Genomic DNA, 24,216 nt, shown 5'->3' on the forward strand with positions numbered 1-24,216 from the left:
TTTTACATTTTTGATGTTTTTTTAGTAAAACTTACATGTAAGTTTATTCATATCAAAGAAATTTATACAAACAGTATATTTTGCAAAACACGACATAATTGCTCATCTGTCAGATTTCGTCTTACTTTATGTGACGTTAAAAATTAAAGATTAAATAACTTTATCAAGAAAATTTAATATTATACAGATTGATTGGATATAATGTATGTACAAAATCAAGTATATTTAATATTTAAATATAATTATTACGACTATATTAAATTCTGTGTGTATATCTAATGAATGTCCACTTATTCACACACTTTATCTTAGCCTTACACTTTGCAACGCTTTTCCATTTCTTACGCCATTAACAGCCTACTAATTGACTAAGGATTTTCCATTGATACAAATAAATTCATAAATTACAAAAGCGTTGTTTAAGTACCAGGCCAAGATGTCTCGGCTTAAACATTTTAATAATTTTAAGAACCACTTCATACTACACATAAAAATAGTTTTGAAATCCATCACACATAAATGTCGTATCCCATTTTCTAGTATCTTGTTCCCTTCGCTTTTTGCATCATAGTTAGTTATATTTATAACTTACTAGTTATAACTCATTCGCACGCGATGATTAATACAATCAATTACGAAAACCAATTATAATCATCTGAATGTACACGACTTACAATGAATGGCAGCTCTGAATAATTTCTCGACAGATCATTATTTTTACAAAGCTTATTTTGTTCTTTAAAATATATCATATTTCATTTCGGGTAAGGTATACACTCATTAATTAATCGTATTTGTTGTCAATGATAATAATTATTTCAGTAATGTGATCATAACTGTGCTAATTGTAAAAATATAATGAAATAGAGTAACTTTGGTAGTGACAATAGAGTTTTAAGCATATATATATATACAATTTCTATATGCTCCAAAATACTAACAAGTGAAACTGTCGTCTGCTATCTTGAAACTTTACAGCTATAGGAAGACAAAGTCAAATAATCCTATCCGCAAGCCGTGAAAGTAATAATGTAATAAAAATAGAATGGTGGCTAAAAAAATATATGGGAACATGAATATTCAATGAGTATACATAAAAAGCATGCGAATGAGTTACGAACATTAAAAAAGTCTTCTTTATATTAAAGTATCTTATTTCAATATGTCCATGTACTTCGTACGAGTAATGTTGTAATTTATGTGCAAATATTATTTGCTCCAGCGTGTGATAGTAAAAGTATTTTTTTGAGTCATCGTGAAAATGCTCATAATTTTTAAATGAATTTTTCTTAAATATCATATCGTTCCAATTCCACAATAGGCCGATATTAAATTCCGATGTTTTTTTTTTAAATATTTCTCAATTTTAATGACAATAATTAAATTCTTTTACATGCTTTTTTATGCCTTAATAACATCACACGAAGGCAAAGTGATACATCATTTTCATTTACAGCACTATACACTGACCCACTATCTCTGATCGTAATGAAAGACGGAATATTCTCTCATAGTATCAGAATACAATTTGTTTATCAATTTCGTATCCAATTTTAATATTTTTCGATATGATTAAGAAACTCCTAAAGATAATATTTTATATCGGTAAATGTATGGCATCGTACTCGATAAAGAATTTTGTATATTTTCATAAATAAAAATTATAAATCTTCTGGTTTGTCAAATACTGTAGAAAATGATATAAGAATTTGTAGAAACAAAAGATAGATACACTCACTATAGATTCAGGTACAGACGTGACACTAAGAGAACTTAATCGCTTTTTAATAATAATTTTAGAAAATCTTTTAATGCATATATTACCTGGGATATTCCCACATCAATAGCTTGAATATTAAATGCATATTTATCACAACAGAAGGTTGCAGAATTTACCGTGAAACGAAACCTTTTACTTAATATATTACGAAGTAGATATGATAGAATGTGCCTGATTATATTGAATTCTTAATACGATTCAGACCTATGAGGTCGATTATCTAAAATTACCTTTTTGAGGATTAAGAATGTATCGGTATCACAAGATATCTAAAGAACGGTATAATATATTTATAAAAATACACAAAATCTTAAAATTCAGTCGTCTTATCGAAGATTGCCGTACTAAAATTCGTCTCTGTAGGAACATTTTCTTTAGAAGCTCCTTAAAAATGTTTTGCTACATAAACCAATTGAAATAAGTTAATTTCAAATAATCACGTGCTAGTAGAGGGATGATTGTGGATATTAACACTAGTCTGCGGTATAAGTGGTGATGCCAAAGGTTTTGGTCTAGCGGAATCAGGAATTGGTATAGAAACAGCAGGTGGGACAGGAGAATGTTTCTTACTCCTATCTGATTGCCATGGCTTTGAATGATCCTTACTCAATCTCTCGCTTAAAGCTTTCAATGCTATTTGCCTGCAAGTGAAAAAAAAACATACACCATTATTCGACCAATATAAACATATTGGTACGCATTAGAAAAAAATGGAACATGGTCCATATATTATCGAAATTAATATTTAACTCCCGTCTGGGAGAGTTTTGTTTTGTTCTGTTAATGCTATAGGAACCTCAAGCAGTAGCGATGTACAATTATGGCCTACATCCTTTTTTTTAAAAAAGTAAGAAACTTACCTGCGCCTTTCACTGTCATGTGGGTCAATCCCTGGTAAATTAATGACAAGTCCTGGTGGTGCGTTGGACATGTCAAACCTTCGCACAACCTTCCTACAAACACCAATTCGTACAAAAAAACCATGTACAGTATTGCTGACTACTGCTATCGGTGGTTGTAAAACATTTGGAAAAAAGCTGAAAAAAGAATTGTGTGATATTTGGAAAGGATTTAAATTTAATTTATCAAAAGCAACGCCTTTACCTTGCAAATGTAAAATTATCAGCCATATCTCCTCTAGTGCCATTGTTATGCCTCTGATAAAATCGTAAGTAAACCCAAGAGATTAATAAGCCGCTCAGAAACATTGTTGGATGGGTATCTTCTAACAATCCAAGGAGCCACAATAACAAGCTCACAAACCATACCATTAAAGGAATGTTTCTATTTTTGAATTTTCCTATCGGTGTCTTAATTAAAATATGATCTGGCATTATCTGTTTCACAGCCACACTGACTCCTGAAATTAAAAAATAAGAAAGCTATGTTCAATACATCTAAGTACTATCAATTACACATTCATATTATGTTATTTCATTGCTACTACTGAACTGGTAACATAATACCTGCAATGTAGCCAGTTAACCCATGAATGTGCCTTTGGAAAAGGAAACCTGGATCACCAGTGCACATGTAGAAAAATAAGTAGAACAGAGTTGATTGTACAGCAACCCCAATGTTGACGATAGCAAAGAAAGTCATCATTTCCATAGCACCCCATAGGGGCTCTATTAGTTTGCCACAAAGGCCGACCGTGATGATGTCCACGCATACTTCCCAAAAATGTATCTCCAGGAAGCAAAATGTGAAAGCGGTCCATATCCAGAAATCCGAAGGTAACAAATAACCTGGTGTTACGCTCAAAGCTTGCACTGCCTGTTCGGAAAAAGATAAGCAATACGAGAAGAGAACCACAACGCAGATGAACTTGACACTGGTGCTAGTAGTTCCTAGAAACGCTGCGAATTGTTGTCGCAAGTAAGGAATGTTTCTTCCCAGGCCTTTGATCGCTGCCATCTCCAGCAACTTCCAGCTTAACCTCCTTCTGATCGTAAAGCTAACTTATGTCACCTGACGTTTATTCAGAGTCTTGAGTGTGCACAGATGCACGGCTGCACGTATGCACGAATCTTAAAATTGTCGTCTGACATACGGTATCACTACTTGCGCACTGACTATTTTCAAGTTATCATAAACTCTTGCGAAATGATTAGTATTTCTGTACCATGTGTAGAATATCGAAGAGTGAAACGCTCTTTTTCAATGATTCTCCGTACAAGTCCTTTCAGTTTTGAGCGTTTCTTAACACTAATCACAATGTCATACAGTCATATGAGTTTTAAAAATTCTTATATTTTTTTATTAATTCTTAACGTCTGCTTCATCTTGTACAACTTATTTAATCACGCTGAAACGATAAAATATTGTATGTAATTTTATTTCCCGACGCCAACAATATATCATTTTTTTTACTATGTTACGTCATTATTTCTGACTGTAATTCAATAATGGTTACCGACTGCAGTTATATGATGAACTTTGTGTACATACAGACGGTAAGAGTAATACTTTGTATCCTGTACCGCACTTTGATAAGAGTTTCTTATCAGCATAATGTCTAACAATTTAATACTCAAATTAGTGGTTTGAATATAGAAGAGTAAGTAATTGTGTTCATTATAATAATAATTAGCATGCATTCTACAAAAATACACTTTTTTTACTAATAACATATGTCCACATATTCGATACGGAACGTCATGAAGAATGTTACATGTCCTAATAGGTAATTAAAGAAAGGAATAAGAATACATATAATCTAACTGTTTCAGCAAGATACTTAAAGGTGATAAGCCCCAAGGGCAACTCAACTGCAAGATTCACTTTATACACCAGACTTTTCAGTCAGTTCATTTTCCCTTCTATTTCATTTTTCTTCCGTACTGTTCGCAGAAGTCTTCTCATTTTTCTTATTCAGAATTTACTTTTAAAGATTTTCTTTTCGCTTTGCAGCCGTTAAATTAATGGCTGCCGTTTATGGCTAATGGAAAACTTTAATCTGTCCACACGGCCACCTACAATTTTCCGTTATTCTCTATTCTATATATTAATGATGCAATTGCTCCTTTCATTATATACAATCCAATAATATCGTTTAATCAATGTCGTCAATTAACCCTCGCCATCTAAAGTATTTACTTGAAGTCATCAAATGTGCAATGGGCAGACAAAAGTTCTATAGCAGTAAAAGTGATTAACAGCTTGCTAAGGATAAATGAGAGAAGTAAATAGGATTGTAAAAAACTCTGAATGTAAATGTGTATCGTAGCATCAACATAATCAGCTACAATGAAAGTATTGTCCTACAATTACACAGTACTTTAAATCTCAATAAGTATGTATATAATATATATAGTTTCATTAGTATCGCTACTATTTCCTCAGATACTCATAGAAAAGTTCATAACCCATTACTTGCACCTATACTCAAGTGGACGTAAAATTTTGAATTGACTCCCAACAATTCTCCAAGCCATCTCAGAACACGATTCTACTATAAACTATTTACACCAATACGCCGTGCTTTGTTTTACCATTCGCAGTTTCTACATTTAATCATTTTAAATCCATATAAGTACCCTGACTTTGTGTGAAATGTCGTCATAGCGATCCGGGTGTTGTAAGTCGTTATTAAATTCGCATACGTCATATCGACGTTTTGTGTAACCTGAAAAACGGAAGTTCAAGATCGAAGCATGTTTTTTAAAATTTATCGAGACAACAGTCTTCCTGAAAAAAAAATTCAACTTCAAGCACGTTGACAGAAATCATAGGGGATGAGATCCAGCTCTACCAGACTTTCTTACAGAATTGGTAAATACGATATGAAGACATACTATTATTTAAATTGTTCTTTCATCATAACAGCATGAGTTTACCACTGAATTCGTTACCTACAGAAATATAAGATTACATTACAAAGAGGTCTGTTACTGCTTTGCTCACGAGTAACATAATAACAGACATTACGTGTAATAAATGCCCGGGGTTTGCCCACGTTGCCTTCGCGAGGTTTACTTCGCCGAAGAGAAACGAGCCCTTGGAAAAGTCTGGCACACCTTCTGCTTCTCTTGTCGTTAGTAAAATACTAAGTTCTATTATACCTACGTTATGAATTACATGTGAGAGTAATGTGCGGCGATACCAAACTACGTTATCCTTATTTCAGGCAACTGTCGAAAACTCTTGGATAGCTGCACTGTGTCAACGCATTGTGGCGAATTGTTTTGCCGAAATTGTTGCACCAGGTTATTTACACAGAGTATTAAACCTTCATCACCTTCTACGGACTGTTCAGACGTGTTGAAGAACACGGGAGTAACTCCTGCAGAAACGAATTCTATTTCTGATTCAATATCCGATTGTTGCTGCTGCTGCACGGAGAACGCTCCTGACACTCCTTCGGGAATTACGAAAAATTCTCAATTGGAAGAGGGACGACTTCGTGGAGGTGGTGGGGAAGACGAGGATGTCAATTGTCATCTGACATCGGGTACGGAGCGTTGTTCAGAGAGCGATTGCTCTAATCTGGGAATTATAAGTTCTGTTACACTCTGTAACCCCTCATCAAGTCCGGCTGCTGTCACGACTTGGTACAATCGCCAGCATTCAGCCTCACAAAGGTATTAGGAATTTTATATAATTATTATTGTTGCTTTGGAATACTAATTTGGTTCCTGTACAATGTATCAGAGTTTACAATGTAAATTGATTATTTAGATTACATTTTCATTATTTTTTTTAGTACTTTTGGCTATCAACCTTGTGCGCGGTCATACTCAGCTCGTCCCTCGAGTACACCTATCTGTGGAACAATTTCGAAGTTTCGAAATACTGATAACAGTAATAAGTTTACTGATAAGAAAAGTGGTAGCAGTAGCAATCCTAATAAGTGCTTGGTATTGAGGAGACCAGGGAGTCCTTGTAGAACTGTGATACAGCAGCTCCAACAACATCAACACTTACATCAGCAACAAGTTAAAAAACATCAGCGAGAGAATCAACGTAATTCGCATCATCATCGGAGTGAAGTAAAGCAGCAGTGTTACCAGCAACGTCAGCATCAACGAAATAAGACTAGTGGTTGTTATTCAGGATCTGATTCCATTAGATCATCGTCCCCATTGAGGTAGAGTATATTATTGATATTATCTTTTTATTCCTACTGGCTTTGAAATATGATTTAATGAGTTAGTTACTAGCATGGTAGCGATTATGATCAATCAAACAGTGAGACTAGATCGATTGGAATAAGTGGAGGAACTCCTGCATTAGATCTATTAATCATTTCTAGTTAAAGTGATTGGTAACTTAGGTCTTTCCAATCTTGAGGGAAAATAGGACCGAACGATTATCCCTGTCTATCATTCGAAGACTAGAAAGTCTCAATTACACAAATGTAAAATCGATTTCGAGATTATTCCATCACGAAGAAAATCCTCGTATCCGCCGCTTCCACCCTCTTATGATCTACTGCCAAAAAGAAGAGTCTCCTTTTGCAACGACATCCCTGCCGACGATTATTCTGATTCTCTGCAGTCTGGCCAATGCTCAAGAATGGAGAATGATAATGTACTAATCAATGGCACAGCCAGTTTACCAGACAACGAACAGATAAATCCAGGAAGCTCTTCATATACGGATAATGTAGTCGAGCTGAATCAATCGGAGAACATCAATGAGAATGATGACAGACTACGAGGAGGATGTGGCGGTGGATCCTGTGGAAGCGGTAGCAGCAGAGTCCCTTTGACAGGAAGTGGCGGATGTTGCAGTAGTGGCACCGACGGTGGATGCGGTTGTTCTACAAGAATTGGAAAATCCTTCTCAGATAGTTTTTGCGACACAGAAGGTACCTGCGCCTCTGCTGGGAGTAGTAGGCGAATGACAGGATACGAAACATGTCCACCTCGTGATCCTGAGCCTTGTTATCACGGTGGCTCATCATCGTGCACAGCCGCTGGTTGTTCTCCACCCTGTGGAGGAAGACAAGGGTGCTGTCCTCCATTAGGCTGTCGTCCTCTTTGCATAAAGCCACCAAGATGCAATCCTCCTTGCACCGGAGAACTTCAGGGCTGTGGTGGAGGAGGATGCTGCGCTGGAGGTTGTCGTGGTGGTTGTGGCAAGAACGGACGTCTCTGCATGCCTTTGAGATCATGTTCTGTGCCACCATGTCAACCTACAGCTGGTCGATCTTATGGTTCACCCTGTTTGCCACCTCGAGCTTGTCCACCGCAGCCACCCTGCTGCAGAAGTCCCCGTATCATGGGTACCCCTTCTAGCATGTCAGGGTCAAGCGGAGGAAGTAGTTTGTGCTGCCGGTAAGACAACCTCGAGACGTGTCCCGTGCTTTAAATATGATTTTATCCGTGTTACCAGGTCGAAGAGTCCTGGTAGGACGTCCAGGGGTGGTGGATGTTGCAGTCCTCAGGACGATAACTGTTGTTGCCAACCGAGACTTCCTTCTGGTTGCGAATGTCTAGGAGGGGGACTCGACTGCCAACGCTGCGGACGAAAAGTCTATCAAGCGGAAATGCAGGTAAACAAGGGCAGAGCAGTAGCTTCGGAAAGCGGATGTGGGTCAACTTTTTCGTTTTTCAGATTGCTTCCGGTATTCCTTACCACAACATTTGCTTCAGTTGTTTCTGCTGTCGTAAGCCATTGGAGTCACTGACGTACCAGGAAAACTGTGGCGAGATATACTGTAAACGTTAGTACCGATGCCTTTTTTTGCTCAATATTACCTAGTAAAATATTGATTGTATATTTTTTAGAGTGCTACGTCAGAAATTTCGGACCACAAGGCTACGGATACGGTGCAGGCGCTGGTGTCTTGCAAACTCCCATGTGAATTCAAAGAAGAATCAGGACCCTTATTATTTTATATCAATTTTCATTCCTATACTATTTTCACGCTCTTTTACATACATACGTTTTTATATCTGATATAGAAATACAATAAAACACAAAGTATAATTTCCGTTCTGTTTCACAGGAGGAATATCATTACGGGAATGCGAAATTACTCTCTGGTTACGTCACATCCTTTCATGCTGTCCAACAATTCAGAGACTCCTCACATTTTACCTGTGAAAAATCTGCCTTTATCGATGGCCCTTTCGCGAAATGCGTACATAGAAATGTGCCCCTACCTGCATGCCATACCAACCGCTGGAGATTCGCAAAGAAAAGGAGAGAGGATCCGCGAAAAACGAGAGCATCGCAGACATGGAAAGAGGAAGCTGGCTGAGCGTGCAGAGCGTAAACCGGAAGAGGGATGGTGAAAGAAAGAGCGAGCGAACGAGTGGTTGGTTTATTGAGTCTGTCCCTGGTGGATTGCGGAACGTTCCGGCGCGGGCGCAACGGAGGGCTGGGGCGTTTATATAGCTTTCAAGCGCAGAAGCTTAATCTAATTTCAAATATAAATCTGTTCTCTCCGGAGTCCCTCTCTTCGTCTCTCTTTCGCGAGTTACTCGCTCGTTCTTTCTGCGCGCTGCTCGCCGCTGGCTTCGCTTCACGATCCTGGCAGCGAGTAATCTCGGCTCTTTTCACGTTCAACGAGAATCGCTCGTTCCTACTTGAAGAATTTTTGCTTCCATGCTATCTCGATATAATTTTTATGAACTGTCTTGCCAGTTTACTCACTTTCCAGCATCGCTCGCTCGCGTTCTCACAATATTTTTCAGCGGCGACGCACCTCCACGTTATTTTATTAGGATACCAGGTTAAACGGTATGAAAACCAATTACTTTGGTGATTTGCGCGTTACATTGGCTGTCATTCGGACGTCACTGTGAGCGACAGCAGCCCAAGGCTCCATTTTTCAATTCCAATGTCTCCCTACTCTCCAAGACTATCCTACGATCCCTCGTTCAACACTATTTTATGCTTTGATTTTCCATTTCGAACTTATCCGATCTCACCAAGCAGAATTACTGAATCATGAGAAAAACTTTTCAACCTCTCCAGCTTCTTTGTATTAATAGTACTGATTTGGCTCCAGGCACGATTTTCAGTTAGGACCGTCGATACGACTAAAGGGGCGTTCACAGGACAAATGGCAGACCCCAAAACACCCCTGAATACTGTCACAACACGTTTAGGTACGAGAAATACCCATCGACATACTATTAAAAGGAAGGATATTAATAGCCCACTATGTATCAGCCATTTTTCTGGAGCAGCAGGTAGCTCGTACCATCCCGCAGGTATCACAGGAATGTGACAGATTTTTTCCAAACTGCATACGTTCATTCTCAAGGTACAGCAAGAGAGAGTCATACATTATTTTTCATAATAATATCTCAACTGTAATGTATTTTAAATTGTATCGCGTGATTCTCTACTTCTTTAATTTCCTATTTCACAATGCCTAACGAGCCGCATCTGCGGATCAGTCTGTCCCACCCTATACCTAATCCACGGACATTTAGACGACACCGTGAAGAATCATCGACTGAAAAGCCCAGTACCCTGTCCGTACAGCAGTCCATTCAACAGTGCGATAAAAAGGGGTCCACACGCTTGGAAATCTATGCAGTGTCCCCAGCTCGGATGAGGCTTGTCAAATCAGTAAGTATTTAATGCAGATTGACGAGGCTAATCGTGTAATATATAATTTCTCATATCCCATAGAAAGACACAACATACGTACACCGCAAACGCTTGTATTTTTAAATCCTCGCGAAAAGTCGTATTAATCAATAAATCGTCACGTAATTTTTTTTTCAGCATATATATATATCTATATGTATATATAATATGTACATATTCACAAATTTACACATACTTAAATCAAAACGAAATTACATAAGTTTTATCGTATAAAACGTCAGCATGTCTTGGGTGAAAAATAAAAGGGTTTAAAAAATTTTGGGAAACAATCGTTTCGACAGGGCAAACGGATCACCCTGTATGTGGAGCACATTTAATTTGCATCGCATAAATCGTGTTTCCGGTCGAGCACGCAAGGCAAACATGCGTACGTTTTGGCAGTCCCTCGTTCTGTGCACTGGCGATACATACGTTGTGCGTTTCGTCGCATTGTTACTTGGGTAATTTATGATTCGATAAATAAATCAGAGTACACACAGCGGCTGCTTCAGAGCCCCTGTGCCACTTGTAAGATTTGGGGTTAGTCAGAGGTGGGCCTTGGGCTTGAACTATCCCAAGGGATAGTTCCGGCTGTTAAACACTTTTCTCTTTGTGTACGTACGTTAGGCGCGTACGTGGCCGCTTTAAACGGAGCAAGACGACTGCAGGAAGTCTGAGAATATATTGCGGTTGTTCAACCAAGCAAGAATGATCTTTTGACATGGAAAAGGAGTCGTGACGAATGGGAGTATCTGGTTTCCGACAATCAAAAAGGATATCGGTAAACAGAATCCTTTATGAAAATCAAGGACGTCTGGTTTTATCGATCATAGTAATTAAAGTGGTGCAGCAGGACGAGGAGTCGCGTATCAGGATAAAGGAGTCTGTAGTTTCGTATACCATACTAAAGTGACAGGCGTAATTAATTAATGGAATATTAATTAACTCGTGCACTGATATAGTAATTGTTAGAGAAAGTGCGATCAAAGCGCTCGTTTGCTTAAGGCACGTAGGTTCGATCGCTTGATCGGAGGTTTACCTATTGTATATTAGGTATACGTTATATGTATAGGCTTGACGGGAAATAGGTAGGTACCGATCGAGAAACAGCCGTGAGTAGGTACAGCTTCCGAAAATCAGGTAATACGGTCGATAAGTCAAAGGAGAAATAAATAGCCGGCTAAAGCGAAGACCGAAATTTACGAGCGGCTTGGTCGCATAGGCACCAAACCGAGCCTATTTCTCTTGGCGTTTTTATTATTTTCTGATAGCGTGTTTACGAGGATAGATGAATGGTAACGTAGTTCATTGGACAGGTATGGGTTTTAGATTAGGTATAGGCGCGGCTCTCGATAATATATGTGGGTACGTGGGGTCTTTAGGTATCGTTCTCTTCTGTATCTATACTGATACATGTGACTATTATTTAGTTTTCATTGTGCATCACCTACCGGATACCTGTAACAGGGGGTTGTGTGCTGATTTACAAAATTGGTGGAAAATTGTATTTCGAGCTATCGGAATGCTCCACGGAAAACGTTGATACGCGCCATGTGCGCGATACGTAACTACGTTTATACAGGTACAAATTGAAATTGTCGAGTACTACGAAATTTTTCCATAGGCTGTATAGGCAGTCGTACTCCGTGGTACGAGCCGGTACGTCGCACCGTTGTGAAAAAGGGTTGCGAGAGAAATAAAATAAAATCAGAATGGTGTCATATGCGCCTGCTTGCATGATAAATGTAGCGATTTAAAATCGAAATTTCTCTTTCGTGTGCACGAAACTCGACGTTTGACTAATGGTTCTGCATTAACTATTGGAGCATTATAGAACGACGGGTTGAAATTTTGAAAAATACATTCACCCCGACATGAGATTAATACATTTAGCTATCTTCTCTTATTCGAGTGGCACCTCGCTGGGTACACGAGGGACATTGATGACAATGATCCCTCCTTCTGTCGGCCATTTTATTTTATTTTCTCTCTGGTCCACGTGCTCAGATTTTTGTTAAAACTTAACCAATCGTAAAAGAAACGTATTCGTGGAACTTCAACAATGAAATAAGAATGACTGATTTTACTATTTTTTTTTTTTTTTTTTTTTTTTTTTTTTTTTTTTTTTTTTTTTTTTTTTTTTTTTTTTTTTTTTTTTTTTCACCAATCCATTCGCCGTTCACTATACACATATGTATCTGTTCTTCTCTTAGGACTCGAAGAGGCTTCCCAGGATTTAAAGCAAATACTATATGATCCTTGGATCCCACCCGGAGGCAACTCTTTACAGTCAAATAAACCCTACTCGAAAAAAATAGAGAAGCTTCAAGACCACCCGAACGAACAAAACTAGTTGACACCCAGAGCAACCCCTGTCTATTGTGACGTTAGGGTGGGCTCACCATGGAACGTGCTTTACCGAGCGTGAAATATGCCCATTCTCTAACCCATAATAGTTACCGTGTTCTGCGTTACTCCTTTTATATACGAAGGCTTGCGAGACCATCAATGGGAAAAGATATGGAAACAGAATTTGGCGGGAATCATTAAAAAAATATGAAATGGCTGAGTGAATCTGATATTTAATAAAAGCAAGGGATTTTTCTATCTTCCATAAAAAATTGTACTCTACAGCAAAGACTGGATATAATTAAAAAGAGCGATAACAAAGAAATCTTAGACTTCACTAAAGCTTCGTTCACAAGTCAGCACATAAATCGAAAGTGCATTGCGTCGAGTTGAAATTAAGCGCGGTCCGATGGATTCGAACTTATTTGATCGAATATTAAAAGGAAACTGAAGGAGAACTTGCGCCATCTTGCGGGGGTTTCGGTAACGTCTAGAATGGGGCGAAGTCAGTGGCAGGGAGTCAAACGGCGGCGCGTGACCGAACGATAATCCCTTGAGCATTTTCTTTCATTTCGCTTTATTATCATATTATTAAAAAAAGCCCCGTGAAATGTTATTAAAATCGCTTAAACGCCGCGTGCCACGGCTCGCCATTGTCCTCTAATTTAATAATATTAAGCGCGAACTTCACTGCCAGGGGACAGACGCGGGGTGGGAGTAATGCCCCATTATCCGAATCGAGGAAGGACGAAACCGGTGCTGCGAGCGTAACGTTCATTGAGCATACGAGGGTAGAGGTCACGGCACGGTATCTATTTTTAACATTTGACATTGCACTACTGTCTCATCTCCATGAACGAATTTTCAAACGACATTTTCGCTTTGTGCAACCCATACAAGATTTCTTCACCGAGCTATGGATTCAATGGTCAAACGGCATTTTACATTTCGACCAATTTTTTCCTACGACTTAAAAGTCCTTGGGCGCATACCCAACCAGCTGCAATTCGCCAAGATACTCACAACGGATTCTGAAAAATTGGTCCTACCGCTAAGCAAAGCAACCAGCGTAGAACGAATTGGGATCATTAGCATCCACGGTACGTTGTTCCCTTTCGCAAGAAAACTCCGGGATTTCCGGTTGATTTAATGATAAATAGATCTAGCATATAACGGGAGCACGGCTTGCGCACGTTGTTACCTACCATATTGTTTTGCATACGGTGACGAAGAGAATGCCGCCATTAAAGTACCATTTCGACGTATTCTCAATTCAAAGCCCTTCGCGCCTTTCACTGCTAACGATCCGTACTGAGATGTGAAATTTTTGGCAGGCAAGGATCGCACCTCCGCACGATTTAATTCCGTGAAAAACCGGACGTGACGCAACGCACCACGGAAACCGGATGACAGATCATTGGTACGGCCTCTCGTGTCTCCCATGATGAAACGAACTAACCGTGCGATGATGGATCATGGAGAAGCGTCCGATGCTAACTGCTTTACGCGAACGCCTTTATACCATTTTACAGCAGAAGCTCTTATTGTCCTCGCGTCGACGATACCCCTCTTCCATTGTCGCTTACTGTGACGGGATAATTGGCCAATTTTATGGGAATTCCTCAAGATATTACGTACAAGGCTCTTTCAAGCTACTCGCATCTTCGGGTAGGCATAAAATTAAGAGATTGACACGTTCTATGCAATTTTTACAGGTCGATCATTCCTCTGGACTTTTCAAGTGTATAGAAAATTATAGGTGAGTGCCTGATGACAATGAGATAAAAAAAATTTTGTTTTTCAGAGGCATTCTCCATGATGAAAATTCCTTCCGGTTTTCCCATGTCGATGAACTCAATCCCGTTATACGTGATCGTTGACGATCGACGGGACATAACAAACGATCTTAAAAATCGACAAGTCACATCCCTTCGGGCGATCGCTACATCGACAATTTCACAGCGTGATTCCGATTGCGTCACATCGCTAAGGGTAAGTTTAAGGGGGTGCGTACTTGCAATAATGGGACATGACTCTCTCAGTCCTCACCCTACGACCCCACATCTCTTTTTCCCAAAGCCAACAATTAGTCGCCTGCTTATGCTCGTGATTAATAGCTTCTGCGAGTGCAGCGGGCACGCACGGATTTTCGAGGGAACCGTCGAGAGAGTTGCCAGTGTAATACACCATTAGTGGATATTATATTCATGGAGAGTTATAGCCTTTTTTAACCCTATAGGTTAGGTTAGGCGGATTCAAAACTTTCCTGGTATTATTTACCAAGAGTCGTTTTTTTAAATTTTAGGTAGCACAGAAATAAATGAAAGGACAAAAGAATTAATTGTGTGGTAACATTTTTTTTATTTCACACGTGCTACGCTCCGATTGTTGTTTAATTGTAACACAGCTTTTTGTCGTCTCGACTTGCATTGCAACTCTAAGTAAATATCCACCAGAGCCAACCCCTTGCTATACGCGTACGCAGTAGCCATATGTAAAGATAATATTTTGAATGCATAATGAATGCTGGGTGTAAGCGAACGGCAGATGAAAAAAGAAGTCAAACACGAGAAGGGCCAGTCTGATATTTCGTATGTGAAATATTTACACGTGGTAACGGGAGACTGATTTTTAGCAATGAAAATTTCTGCCTTGTGAAAAATTTTCGAGAAAAAAAGAAAATGGTACATAAAGTAATATTGTAACTTCCTTCTTATATGGGTGACGAGTGAAGTCATAGGAATCTGTAAATTTTTCATAAAAGCCACATTTCAACATGAGCAACACAGCGTCGTAGGGTTTCCAGTTTCTAAATCATCGAAGGAACAACTCTATGACAGACTACTTAAAGTTTGCGGTTTCCCATACGTCTATTTGGTCTATTTGGATAGATTAGCCCCCGTAAGTGTTCACTAATCCTGTTAAAATGTTTGCCAACAGCAACCCTGGACCCGATACGAATTCTATACTCTGTTATACGGATACACGATGTTCGTTTATATTTGCTCAGCTTGGTCAAACAACGGAGTGTGCCTTTTAGTAACCCCGACGCCTACAGCTAAAACGCGGTTAGACGCTACGGGGATTATATTTAACGTGCCCGTTGGCTTTTATGAGACCCATGAATTAGTCGATGGTCCCATCGACGAAATCGTACTTTGGAATACGAATGCTAATATCGTTGTGTGTTTCGACTTTCATTTTTTACTCATATACAATGTTACAGGAGTGAAAAAATTTTTGAAAAATTTTCTACCGATTTTTTAAAACTTTATCCCAACATTAATTTCACGACTCCCAGGCATATATCTATATGCGAATTTTTTAAATTTTATTTATCAGACTTTATTATTATACTTATAGGTGTTCTGGGAAATGCAATGAAAAATGTCGCAAGATGCAACGCACATCGTGCCTAATATGAAATTAGGGTTCCAAGTGTTACATCTGTAATGACAGGTAATATATCATAATAAAATTCTCGATTTCGTGTCAGAGATCGGCAGCAAGCCTATTGCCCTATTATGTTATTCTATTATTGTCGTAAGAATAAAGAAATGACTGATGACACGAGGTTCGCCGAACAAAGAATCGTAGACGTTAATAGCCGTGCGATATTCCATTGAAAAGTATCAAAAAGTTTGCCGAGATGAGAGAAAAAAAAAAGTACCAAGTGGGCGGTATAATTCGGCCGTTTCCAAAAACGTGGAAAAAGCCAGGAGTTCGTGACGAAGCGTTATATGCGAATAGTTTTTTTTTTACATATTACGAGTTTTTTTGGATTTTTTCTTTTATTACCGAAATAGGGTAAAACCTGGTAGACTGAATGCACGCGTTTTCATTGACGGGGACCTACACTCCCGCCCATTATTAGGTTACCTATAGACGTGGCCCGTGTCAGCGGCGTACAGTGGTAGCCCTTTCCAACGTAATGGTACTTTGAGTAATGTCATATCAATTGACCAGATATTTTTTATACTAATATATAATCGCACCGAAAATAGGAATTATGCAACGGGTCCATGAATTTCTAAAAGATGTCAGATACAGTATATCATTTGCAAAAAATCATTCTTGAACCTCGGACTGATTATTCAAAATTTTCGAAAAATACATATTTTCGATATAAATTATTTTTGCTTAAAAATATTTACAAATATTTAATAAACAGCTATCTCAATACAAGCTACGATACATCCGGCGATGAAGCTGGTAACGTTAAGCGACAACATCAAGCTACACTTATTTCCGGTTCGTCACCTGCTCCACTAATCCTCGGGGCGCGTTCTCGTGCCCGTCGAGACTGTACCGTATATTACATTATTATAGCCAAGTGTTAACCAACGCCTTTAACGAAGGGAGTGTTGGCTCCCGGTCTCGGCAACCAGTAGCAGCCTCTACAGGGAGCAATCTCTGTGGCGCGCGTGCCAACCTGGTTGGGACGTATGAGTGTATATAGTAATAATAACAGTGCCGAGAGAAGCGAGAACTCGGTGATAAAGGAGGGTACGAGAAAGAGGGTTGCAGCTATGACGAGGAGGAGAGGAATAGCTGGCGAAAGAGGGAGAGCGAGGACAAGAGGAATAAAGGGAGCCACGAGAGAGTGCGGGAGGGTTGGGAAAGTGGTAGAGGGTGGGTCTCAACGCCTGGCCACGACATCACCAATTAGTCACCAACGCTTAAAAACAGCAGGGTGTTTCACCAAGCTTGCAACGGAGCACGAGTATTTTATCGTCGGCGAGTTGCTTAGTAAATACAAATCTCAGGCATTAATCCATTCCGAATTACTTTGGATCAATCACAACTAAGAATCCATAGTCTGGATACGATACTGTTATGTTGCGTACACTTGCCTTTTATTAGGATTGAAAAATTGTTTCACGTCTGAAAACGCATTTCGCACGATCTCGCTCATATCCCCATAGGTATATATGAATATAGCCTCGAACCCACGTCCTAGCTGTAGATAAGGGTGAAGAAGTGAAGTGAATACAACAAGAGGGTGCAGTAGGCAGGGGTCTTGTGTGTAGCATAGCAGCTGCTATTGACACCTCGATACCCTGACTCAAATGGAACGAACCAACTTGCACAACACAGCATACCTCTGGTCTTTAGCTATGTCTATATACTTATATATACTATATAGAGCCTAGGTTATAGTAGATCGCCTACACCTCAGACGTGGTTACATTTACGGATTCTTATAGAACATCCGACAGTCTATATTTCCTACCTACCAAGTTGACATAAAGCATTTCTGTTTATATATACTTTATTCGTGGACTAAACCATTTTTGTTGGTGGATAAGTATATTTTTGGATTATAAGTGAAAAGTGGTATTTCGAAAAAAAAAAAAAAAAAAAAAAAAAAAAAAAAAAAAAAAAAAAAAAAAAAAAAAAAAAAAAAATGTTCTGCCTAAATAAATTTTATGTCATCTGTAGCTTCTTGGATGAATTTGACTGTCATGTTATTCTTGTCATATATTTTATTCGCAGCATCCCGTTTGGGTACTGTCTACCTATGCCTCAGTCTCGTACCTGGAGGATCCAGAACTACAGGTTGGTTTAAATGCGACCCCTTCGAGAGTAATAAAGAGCAGATGTAGAATAGTATTAACCAGCAATTATAGTACGTTTTTACATTAATTATACCCCGTAGAAAGCAGCCCCTTTGTATTAGAATAATATTTCTATCCGATTCGCTCGATTGAACAATTAAGGGTCGCTCCGGTTTCTCTCCCGGGCCGGCAAATAAACATTCGCTCGAGGATAAATAGCCTACGCATAATATCGTAATTAAAACGCGTCGCCACCTCTCGACGACACAGACGCCGGGCGTCGTTTTCGCATAGACCCATACAGTCGCGAATGCCAAGGAAGGATATCCCCAGAATGGAATTTGCATAACCTGCCCCGCTCGCAGGTAGGACGCTGTTAATATAGAGACAAGATGTCTAATGTCGTGGAAAGTTTTTACTGTCGTTCCACAATAAAACGCTGAATAATTCGAGCATTGTAACTTTTGGCTGGCGTCGGTACGAGCAGCAATTACCGGCTGTCGAAGCGTTGGCTTGGCAAGGAGGCTTATAAATAAAGTGCGAGTCAAACGAAAGCCGGTTTCAGGATAAATAATATAATTCCCCAAGTGTGCAACGAATGCGAAAAAATAAGATTCGCCGCTTAGTACCCCCTTCGTATACGTCTTCGGCAAGTACCGCTATACATGATGTAAATTTTATCGTATATATATGCCATTGCCTACAGAATACATAACCTAGGATCAAAGCCTGCGGCATCTACGACTATCGAAGGAGATTATCGTAATTGCATGGCATTACAAGCAATATACTTACATGACTGGTAGGATCTAATAGCTTGCTCTTGCTGAATGCATACACGTACCCTGATACAGCATACAGTATAGGCTGATCTGTACAGTACTTTGTGGCACGCGACCGATCCATAGAATCCCAGTAGGTTAGTGGCGTGCCAGTGACACACTCGACGAGTGTTTCTGATTGGCGACGTACGAGGAGATAGATAGTACCGACCATACTCATGATGCTTTCCCATGGTAAAAGCCCTTTCACTCTCTTACCTCCTACGAACGGGCATGATTTAAGATCGTTAACAACCTTTGAGAAGCGGCTAATAGACCAATCGCCGTCAGAGCTTAAGCATCGCCGATAACGAATGAATTTTATCCGACCAAACGTCACAGTCAGTTACGAGCTACCGTATACCCAGCAACACGAAACGAATGGCTGGATAAAGTTGAAAAAAAATATTACAAATAAAATTTCTACACAGAGAATTTTACCAGCCCTTGATCGAATAGGTAACGCAGTATCACAATTTTCCATGCAATGCTCGTGACTCCAGCACGGGTTCACCATTTTACATGATACTCGGTGGAACATTGAAAAATTGAATGGCAAACGAATTAATAGGCGACCTGACAATGGGCACGGTTTGATTTTGAAGCCGCAATCAGCGATTCAGTTTTCGTTGCTGGCGTTCGTTCCGCGGTCGCTCGTCAGCCGCAGGCTAGTGTCTGCTCTGGGATCAGGCAGCGAAGGCTCAACTTTTCCAACGGCACCTGCAGTTTAAATAAACGAATTACCCCCACTCCGACTTAATTTCGAAATGAAATACGAACGAATAAACAAAAGCGGATCGTAGCCAACAGCCAATTACCAAACGTGGAATTAGGTGAAATTACCCTACGGACTTTTATCGCGTAATTTGATTTCCCAACCTTTCCTCGCGTAATACCTAATTGCACACACCTCATAGGTTACCCAGAGTCAGGATTTCCCCGTATGAATATATACCTGACTTGTTCGTATTCGAATACAGATATTCAAGGTAATATCGTTATACCCAGCTGAGATCAACATGTATCGGCCTTATGCTTAGACATGTGCAACAATACTCTCAGCTCTATAGGTCGGATATAAGCTTCGAAGCTCTTTCATCTTATCATAGCATCAACGTCAAACACAGCAACCGCTGCTTGCTCTCTGACTGCTTCCACCCCTTCTCGACTCAACATAGCGAACCAATCCAGAATCCTCGAGGTAAACTCCCTATATGATCTAGGTTTGCTTTCTCAAGTATTACTTTGTCGTATACGACACACATTTGTATATCCGCTTACTGTACATTATTATATTAATATAACTAGATATAGACTGTTCTCAAATTTTTTCTACGCTTGGATCGTTAAACAGAATTTCTTACGTTGGTATACAAGTTGCTGTTTGGTATACTTACCCGGGACTTTGGTTCAGTGGTATATACCGCAGGGGTTATACCTTATATATTATTGAAACGGGATTCGATAAGTTTCTGGATGAAATGGAATTCGCGAAACTTCATGATACGCCGTTTCGTTTGCACGAGAAGTGGTTGACGTTTCAATGAAAACTTTGACGGCTATGGATGAAGTGTCGAGATTCTTGAAATCTTACGTCGCTTGATAGTCGATCGACGATCGTAAATATTAATTTATCTTTAACCGGAGGATCGTGCTAGGCATTGTATTGGAATATGTAGAATTTTTCTTTTTTTCAAGGGAACGTAAATTGTGTCTGTCGTCTCGTGTCGCGGTCGTTGGTAACGTCGGTAAGAAATTGGCTGCTCTAGAGTCGTTGTATGATAGGGTCGAAATGCCTCCCCGCTGAGGATGTTAAAAACAGAAGCTCCATAGTGGAGTTGACACGTGCCCCGAACGTCGTTCGGGGCTTACAAGCTGTTGAACCGTGTAATCTGAGTGATCGGTTCAAACGAATTAATAAATTAAATAAATTTATAGAGAACGCCTCAATTCTTCTATTATTATAGTCGGTCCGACCTTGGCTTCTCATCGATTTTTCGTGTCAACGAAAACATTTAATTAATACAATATATTAAAATCCAAAGAGGATCAGACATAACAATACGTGCACTTGGACATTTTCAAATGGCGGTACAATACAAATAGTACTTAAGATAAAGCCTGGACGAAGCGGGCGGGATCGCTAAATATTATTACTCGTTAGGGATATAGGGGTTGTTTCCCTACATCTACGATTCTCTGGCTGGATAAATATATATATATATATATATGTATAATATATAGTATACCAACACGTACACAGAGACCTAGAAGAGGATATATATATACAGACATATTGGGGACTGAGATTTGGCGGACCCCCTCGACTCGACTTGCGATTATTCAATTCATCGGCCTGTCAAAAACACCAGTGCACCCTGGCCGTTCTCTCCAGCCCTCCCTTTCTCTTTCTCTTTCATCCCTTCGGTCCTCACTCTCTTCCATCCCCCCCTTCCGACACGCTCTTTTACTCTCTCGCACGCCTTTCGCATCTCTCTCTCTCTCTCTCTCTCCCTTGTTTTATTTCACTTTCCCGAACCCTCCTGCTCTTTCGCCTCTTGCTTCTCTCTCTCTCTCACTGCTCTCTGACCTCTCTCAGGCATTCACCCTATACCCTACAGGAAGACTCACCCTTGCGCGACGAACGATTAGGAGCAATACGCTGCGATAACTGCCTCTAATATCTCGGCATCGCCGCGCGCGCAATACAAATTGGCTGCGTTGGATACGGCTGACTATTTCAATTTTTACGTCCGTATTCTTTGTCAATTCTGAGAGTCGATTCACGTACCGGTAGCATATGTGCCCTGGGTAAAAGATGATACGTCTAAATTTCTAAAAGAAGAAGAGAACTATTGACAGCCGAAAAAATCGGAAATATTGATAAGAATAAAGTCCAAGAGAAAAAAGAAAAACGTTCTGTACGGAAGATAATTTTTAATTCAATCGTCAGTAAAGTATCAATCGTCCCTAAAATGATTAATCGTCCTTGCCTGCCCCGTTACCAGGTCGCGCGAAACAAATGATCAAAGGATTGTTAGGGATGCTGTGAATGGACCACAGAATTCCATGCGCCACTGAACGAGGCTCTGGATATATCTAAAACATGGCAGCCCACTCCGCTCGAGATTCAACTGGACCAAGATTATTCCGACTATAGAGATGAGATTGCTGGGATCAGTAGAAGGACGGATCCAGTGATATTTCGTATTCCATTGTTATACAAATTAGGTCATTCTCCTAGAAACGGTCAGGGACCTTAAGACACTTTGGATGCATCGTAACATTTTATTTCTCACTTTTATATACCTCCATATGTCTCTATAGGCGACAATTCCAAGTGTAGCGAATGGACATCGCGTTTTGTAAATTTTCCCATAATCGTGAAGGGTGGCTAATAATAAGAGACAAAGTAAAAGAGGAGGCTGCGAGCACAAGGGAGAAATTATTGTGCCACGAGAGCTGGAGACAGATTTTAGCCGGGCAACGCGTGTGACGTGATATTAATTAACACGAACCCTTCGACCATAGCCATCCTCTTTCCTCCTAGGCGTAGCGCACTTCGTCTCGTCCCTCTCGCACTCGCGCGCTTCCTGAGAGCCGTGGAGCTGAGGGTTCAAGTGTCACGCAAGGCACACCCCGCAGCGAGAGTGCGGAAGCTGGAAAGGTCCACAGAGAGTAATCTATATACGTTACGAGTTACAAGTTAATTGTGTAGCGAAAGACTGACAGTTACTAAATTAAATGGTATGCCTTCCTTTTGATTTTATATTCATTGTCGCGCATACAGGATCCGTAACGGTAATTCAGATTTTTAATTGCAATCTCATTGACAACACCATTCATAGGGTAAATAATATTTCTATAATCAGTCGATATCACTGTTGTGATATATAATACGAGTCTCGGCATTGTACATGTCGAAATTCTCATTTTTCCGAGATATTGGATTTTTCCCTCTCTCTTTCTCTCTCCTCTCTATCTTTCTCTCTTTCTTACCCTCACTCATTTCTCTCATTTGTCGTCTCTCTCAGATCGCTCTTTACCCCAAACAAAGCAATCTCAGACCCATGGCGACAGCACTTTATGTACAATATATGTATATATATATACACGTGCTATTGCTAGGTGACAATTTATATACCTGCCTACCTATAATAACTTGCCAACTCGATATGTCTTTATCGCACTATACACTGGTCGCACAATCTAAACCATACAAAAGCATAGTAAATAAATAGTGATTTAGATCTCTTGACATTTCTTTAATCTATGGTAAATATCTAGAGCATATACGGAGCAAAATTATGTTCATTCGTAATGCTGCATCGGATGATAATTTTGCGACTAGATTCACATTCGAACCGCATCGTATCGTAAATTACGTAGATCGTATGATTTACGTTTATGCGAGATTGGATGTGTATTTAATGCTATATTATTTTGGAGAACAACTAATAAAGTTGATTTCACGGACGATTCGACACATTGACCGTATTCGAAGAATGGCTATGATTTTCTACAATAGTCGGGATATATTATATGTCCCTATGGGATGTGATATAGGTATAGGTACCTATACGGTTATGTAGGATAAGAGATATAAGGCCAGGCGTCATGTGCTTATAACTACCCTCTATCAGTATAATATTATTACCGTGGCACCCCTCCCGTGTTCGTACCCACATGAACTTTCGTTTTGTTCACTTAGGTGCTTTATTTTCTATATATCGTTCCGCAAAATTTTCTTATTGCGAGCATCGTCATTCGTTCAGTTAAAGGGACAAGTTGCCGTGTCGACGGTTCGCGAAGACGCCGAATTATCGGTACTGAATAATTCGTGGAGTTTCTTCATACCGCAGAGAACTTCCGATTGAATTCGTGAATCTCAATCCGAGACGATTCGCGTCAACGTCGTTTGATCGATTTGACTTCGATTTTGAACCGGAGATTATTGGATATTGGATATTTTACGCGGATAATTCAGGGATGGTTTTTAAGGCTACGTCTATAATACGTATTACGAAGATAGCGATACATAACCTATGACAATAAGAATGAAAAATGAATAGTTCAAACGCTACGAATTGCTAAGGTTCGAATTAGCAATTAACTGTGACTCGAATAAAAATTATATAATATCCACTTTTAAATT

The 24,216-nt window shown here is 39.6% G+C and overlaps 3 protein-coding genes across 7 annotated transcripts; 2 read left to right on the forward strand and 1 right to left on the reverse strand.

The window, feature by feature from the left end:
• Positions 1 to 155: 155 nt before the first annotated feature.
• LOC107263753 (transmembrane protein 115) lies at positions 156 to 3,697 on the reverse strand. The gene is made up of 4 exons (XM_015731296.2): positions 3,247 to 3,697; positions 2,885 to 3,140; positions 2,641 to 2,817; positions 156 to 2,421 (listed from the first exon to the last, which is right to left on the reverse strand). Exons 1-4 carry the CDS (start codon positions 3,695 to 3,697, stop codon positions 2,217 to 2,219), a joined length of 1,089 nt encoding a protein of 362 aa, XP_015586782.1. The 3' UTR covers positions 156 to 2,216.
• Positions 3,698 to 3,980: 283 nt separating this feature from the next.
• On the forward strand, positions 3,981 to 8,713 carry LOC107263752 (keratin-associated protein 5-4). 5 transcript variants are annotated; one of them, XM_015731294.2, is made up of 7 exons: positions 3,981 to 5,554; positions 5,641 to 5,816; positions 5,910 to 6,363; positions 6,486 to 6,869; positions 8,120 to 8,279; positions 8,342 to 8,450; positions 8,515 to 8,707. In XM_015731294.2, exons 2-7 carry the CDS (start codon positions 5,720 to 5,722, stop codon positions 8,589 to 8,591), a joined length of 1,281 nt encoding a protein of 426 aa, XP_015586780.1. In that variant the 5' UTR covers positions 3,981 to 5,554; positions 5,641 to 5,719; the 3' UTR covers positions 8,592 to 8,707. The 5 variants fall into 5 exon arrangements, with proteins under 5 accessions (XP_015586780.1, XP_024936653.1, XP_024936654.1 ...); XM_025080885.1 differs by having other exon boundaries at positions 5,704 to 5,816; XM_025080886.1 differs by lacking the exons at positions 8,120 to 8,279; positions 8,342 to 8,450; positions 8,515 to 8,707 and adding an exon at positions 7,082 to 7,451.
• Positions 8,714 to 14,050: 5,337 nt separating this feature from the next.
• Positions 14,051 to 15,722, forward strand: LOC112493790. Its single transcript, XM_025080954.1, has 4 exons — positions 14,051 to 14,350; positions 14,487 to 14,674; positions 15,464 to 15,583; positions 15,693 to 15,722. Exons 1-4 carry the CDS (start codon positions 14,158 to 14,160, stop codon positions 15,720 to 15,722), a joined length of 531 nt encoding a protein of 176 aa, XP_024936722.1. The 5' UTR covers positions 14,051 to 14,157.
• Positions 15,723 to 24,216: the final 8,494 nt, after the last annotated feature.

Source organism: Cephus cinctus, unplaced genomic scaffold, assembly GCF_000341935.2.
Source record: "Cephus cinctus unplaced genomic scaffold, Ccin1 Ccin1_scaffold0160, whole genome shotgun sequence".
Classification (NCBI taxonomy): Eukaryota; Metazoa; Arthropoda; class Insecta; order Hymenoptera; family Cephidae; genus Cephus; species Cephus cinctus.

Excerpts from the sequence above, each read along its gene's own strand:
- LOC107263753 (XM_015731296.2), bottom strand. The coding sequence starts at position 3,697 with ATGGCAGCGATCAAAGGCCTGGGAAGAAACATTCCTTACTTGCGACAA. Across the intron at positions 3,141-3,246 it reads GTTAACTGGCTACATTGCAG|GAGTCAGTGTGGCTGTGAAA; the intron begins GTATTATGTTAC and ends TTTTAATTTCAG. Across the intron at positions 2,422-2,640 it reads CATGACAGTGAAAGGCGCAG|GCAAATAGCATTGAAAGCTT; the intron begins GTAAGTTTCTTA and ends TTTCACTTGCAG.
- LOC107263752 (XM_015731294.2), top strand. The coding sequence starts at position 5,720 with ATGCCCGGGGTTTGCCCACGTTGCCTTCGCGAGGTTTACTTCGCCGAA. Across the intron at positions 5,817-5,909 it reads CACCTTCTGCTTCTCTTGTC|GCAACTGTCGAAAACTCTTG; the intron begins GTTAGTAAAATA and ends TCCTTATTTCAG. Across the intron at positions 6,364-6,485 it reads CAGCATTCAGCCTCACAAAG|TACTTTTGGCTATCAACCTT; the intron begins GTATTAGGAATT and ends TATTTTTTTTAG.
- LOC112493790 (XM_025080954.1), top strand. The coding sequence starts at position 14,158 with ATGGAGAAGCGTCCGATGCTAACTGCTTTACGCGAACGCCTTTATACC. Across the intron at positions 14,675-15,463 it reads ATTGCGTCACATCGCTAAGG|CAACACAGCGTCGTAGGGTT; the intron begins GTAAGTTTAAGG and ends TTTCAACATGAG. Across the intron at positions 15,584-15,692 it reads ATTTGGATAGATTAGCCCCC|CTTGGTCAAACAACGGAGTG; the intron begins GTAAGTGTTCAC and ends ATATTTGCTCAG.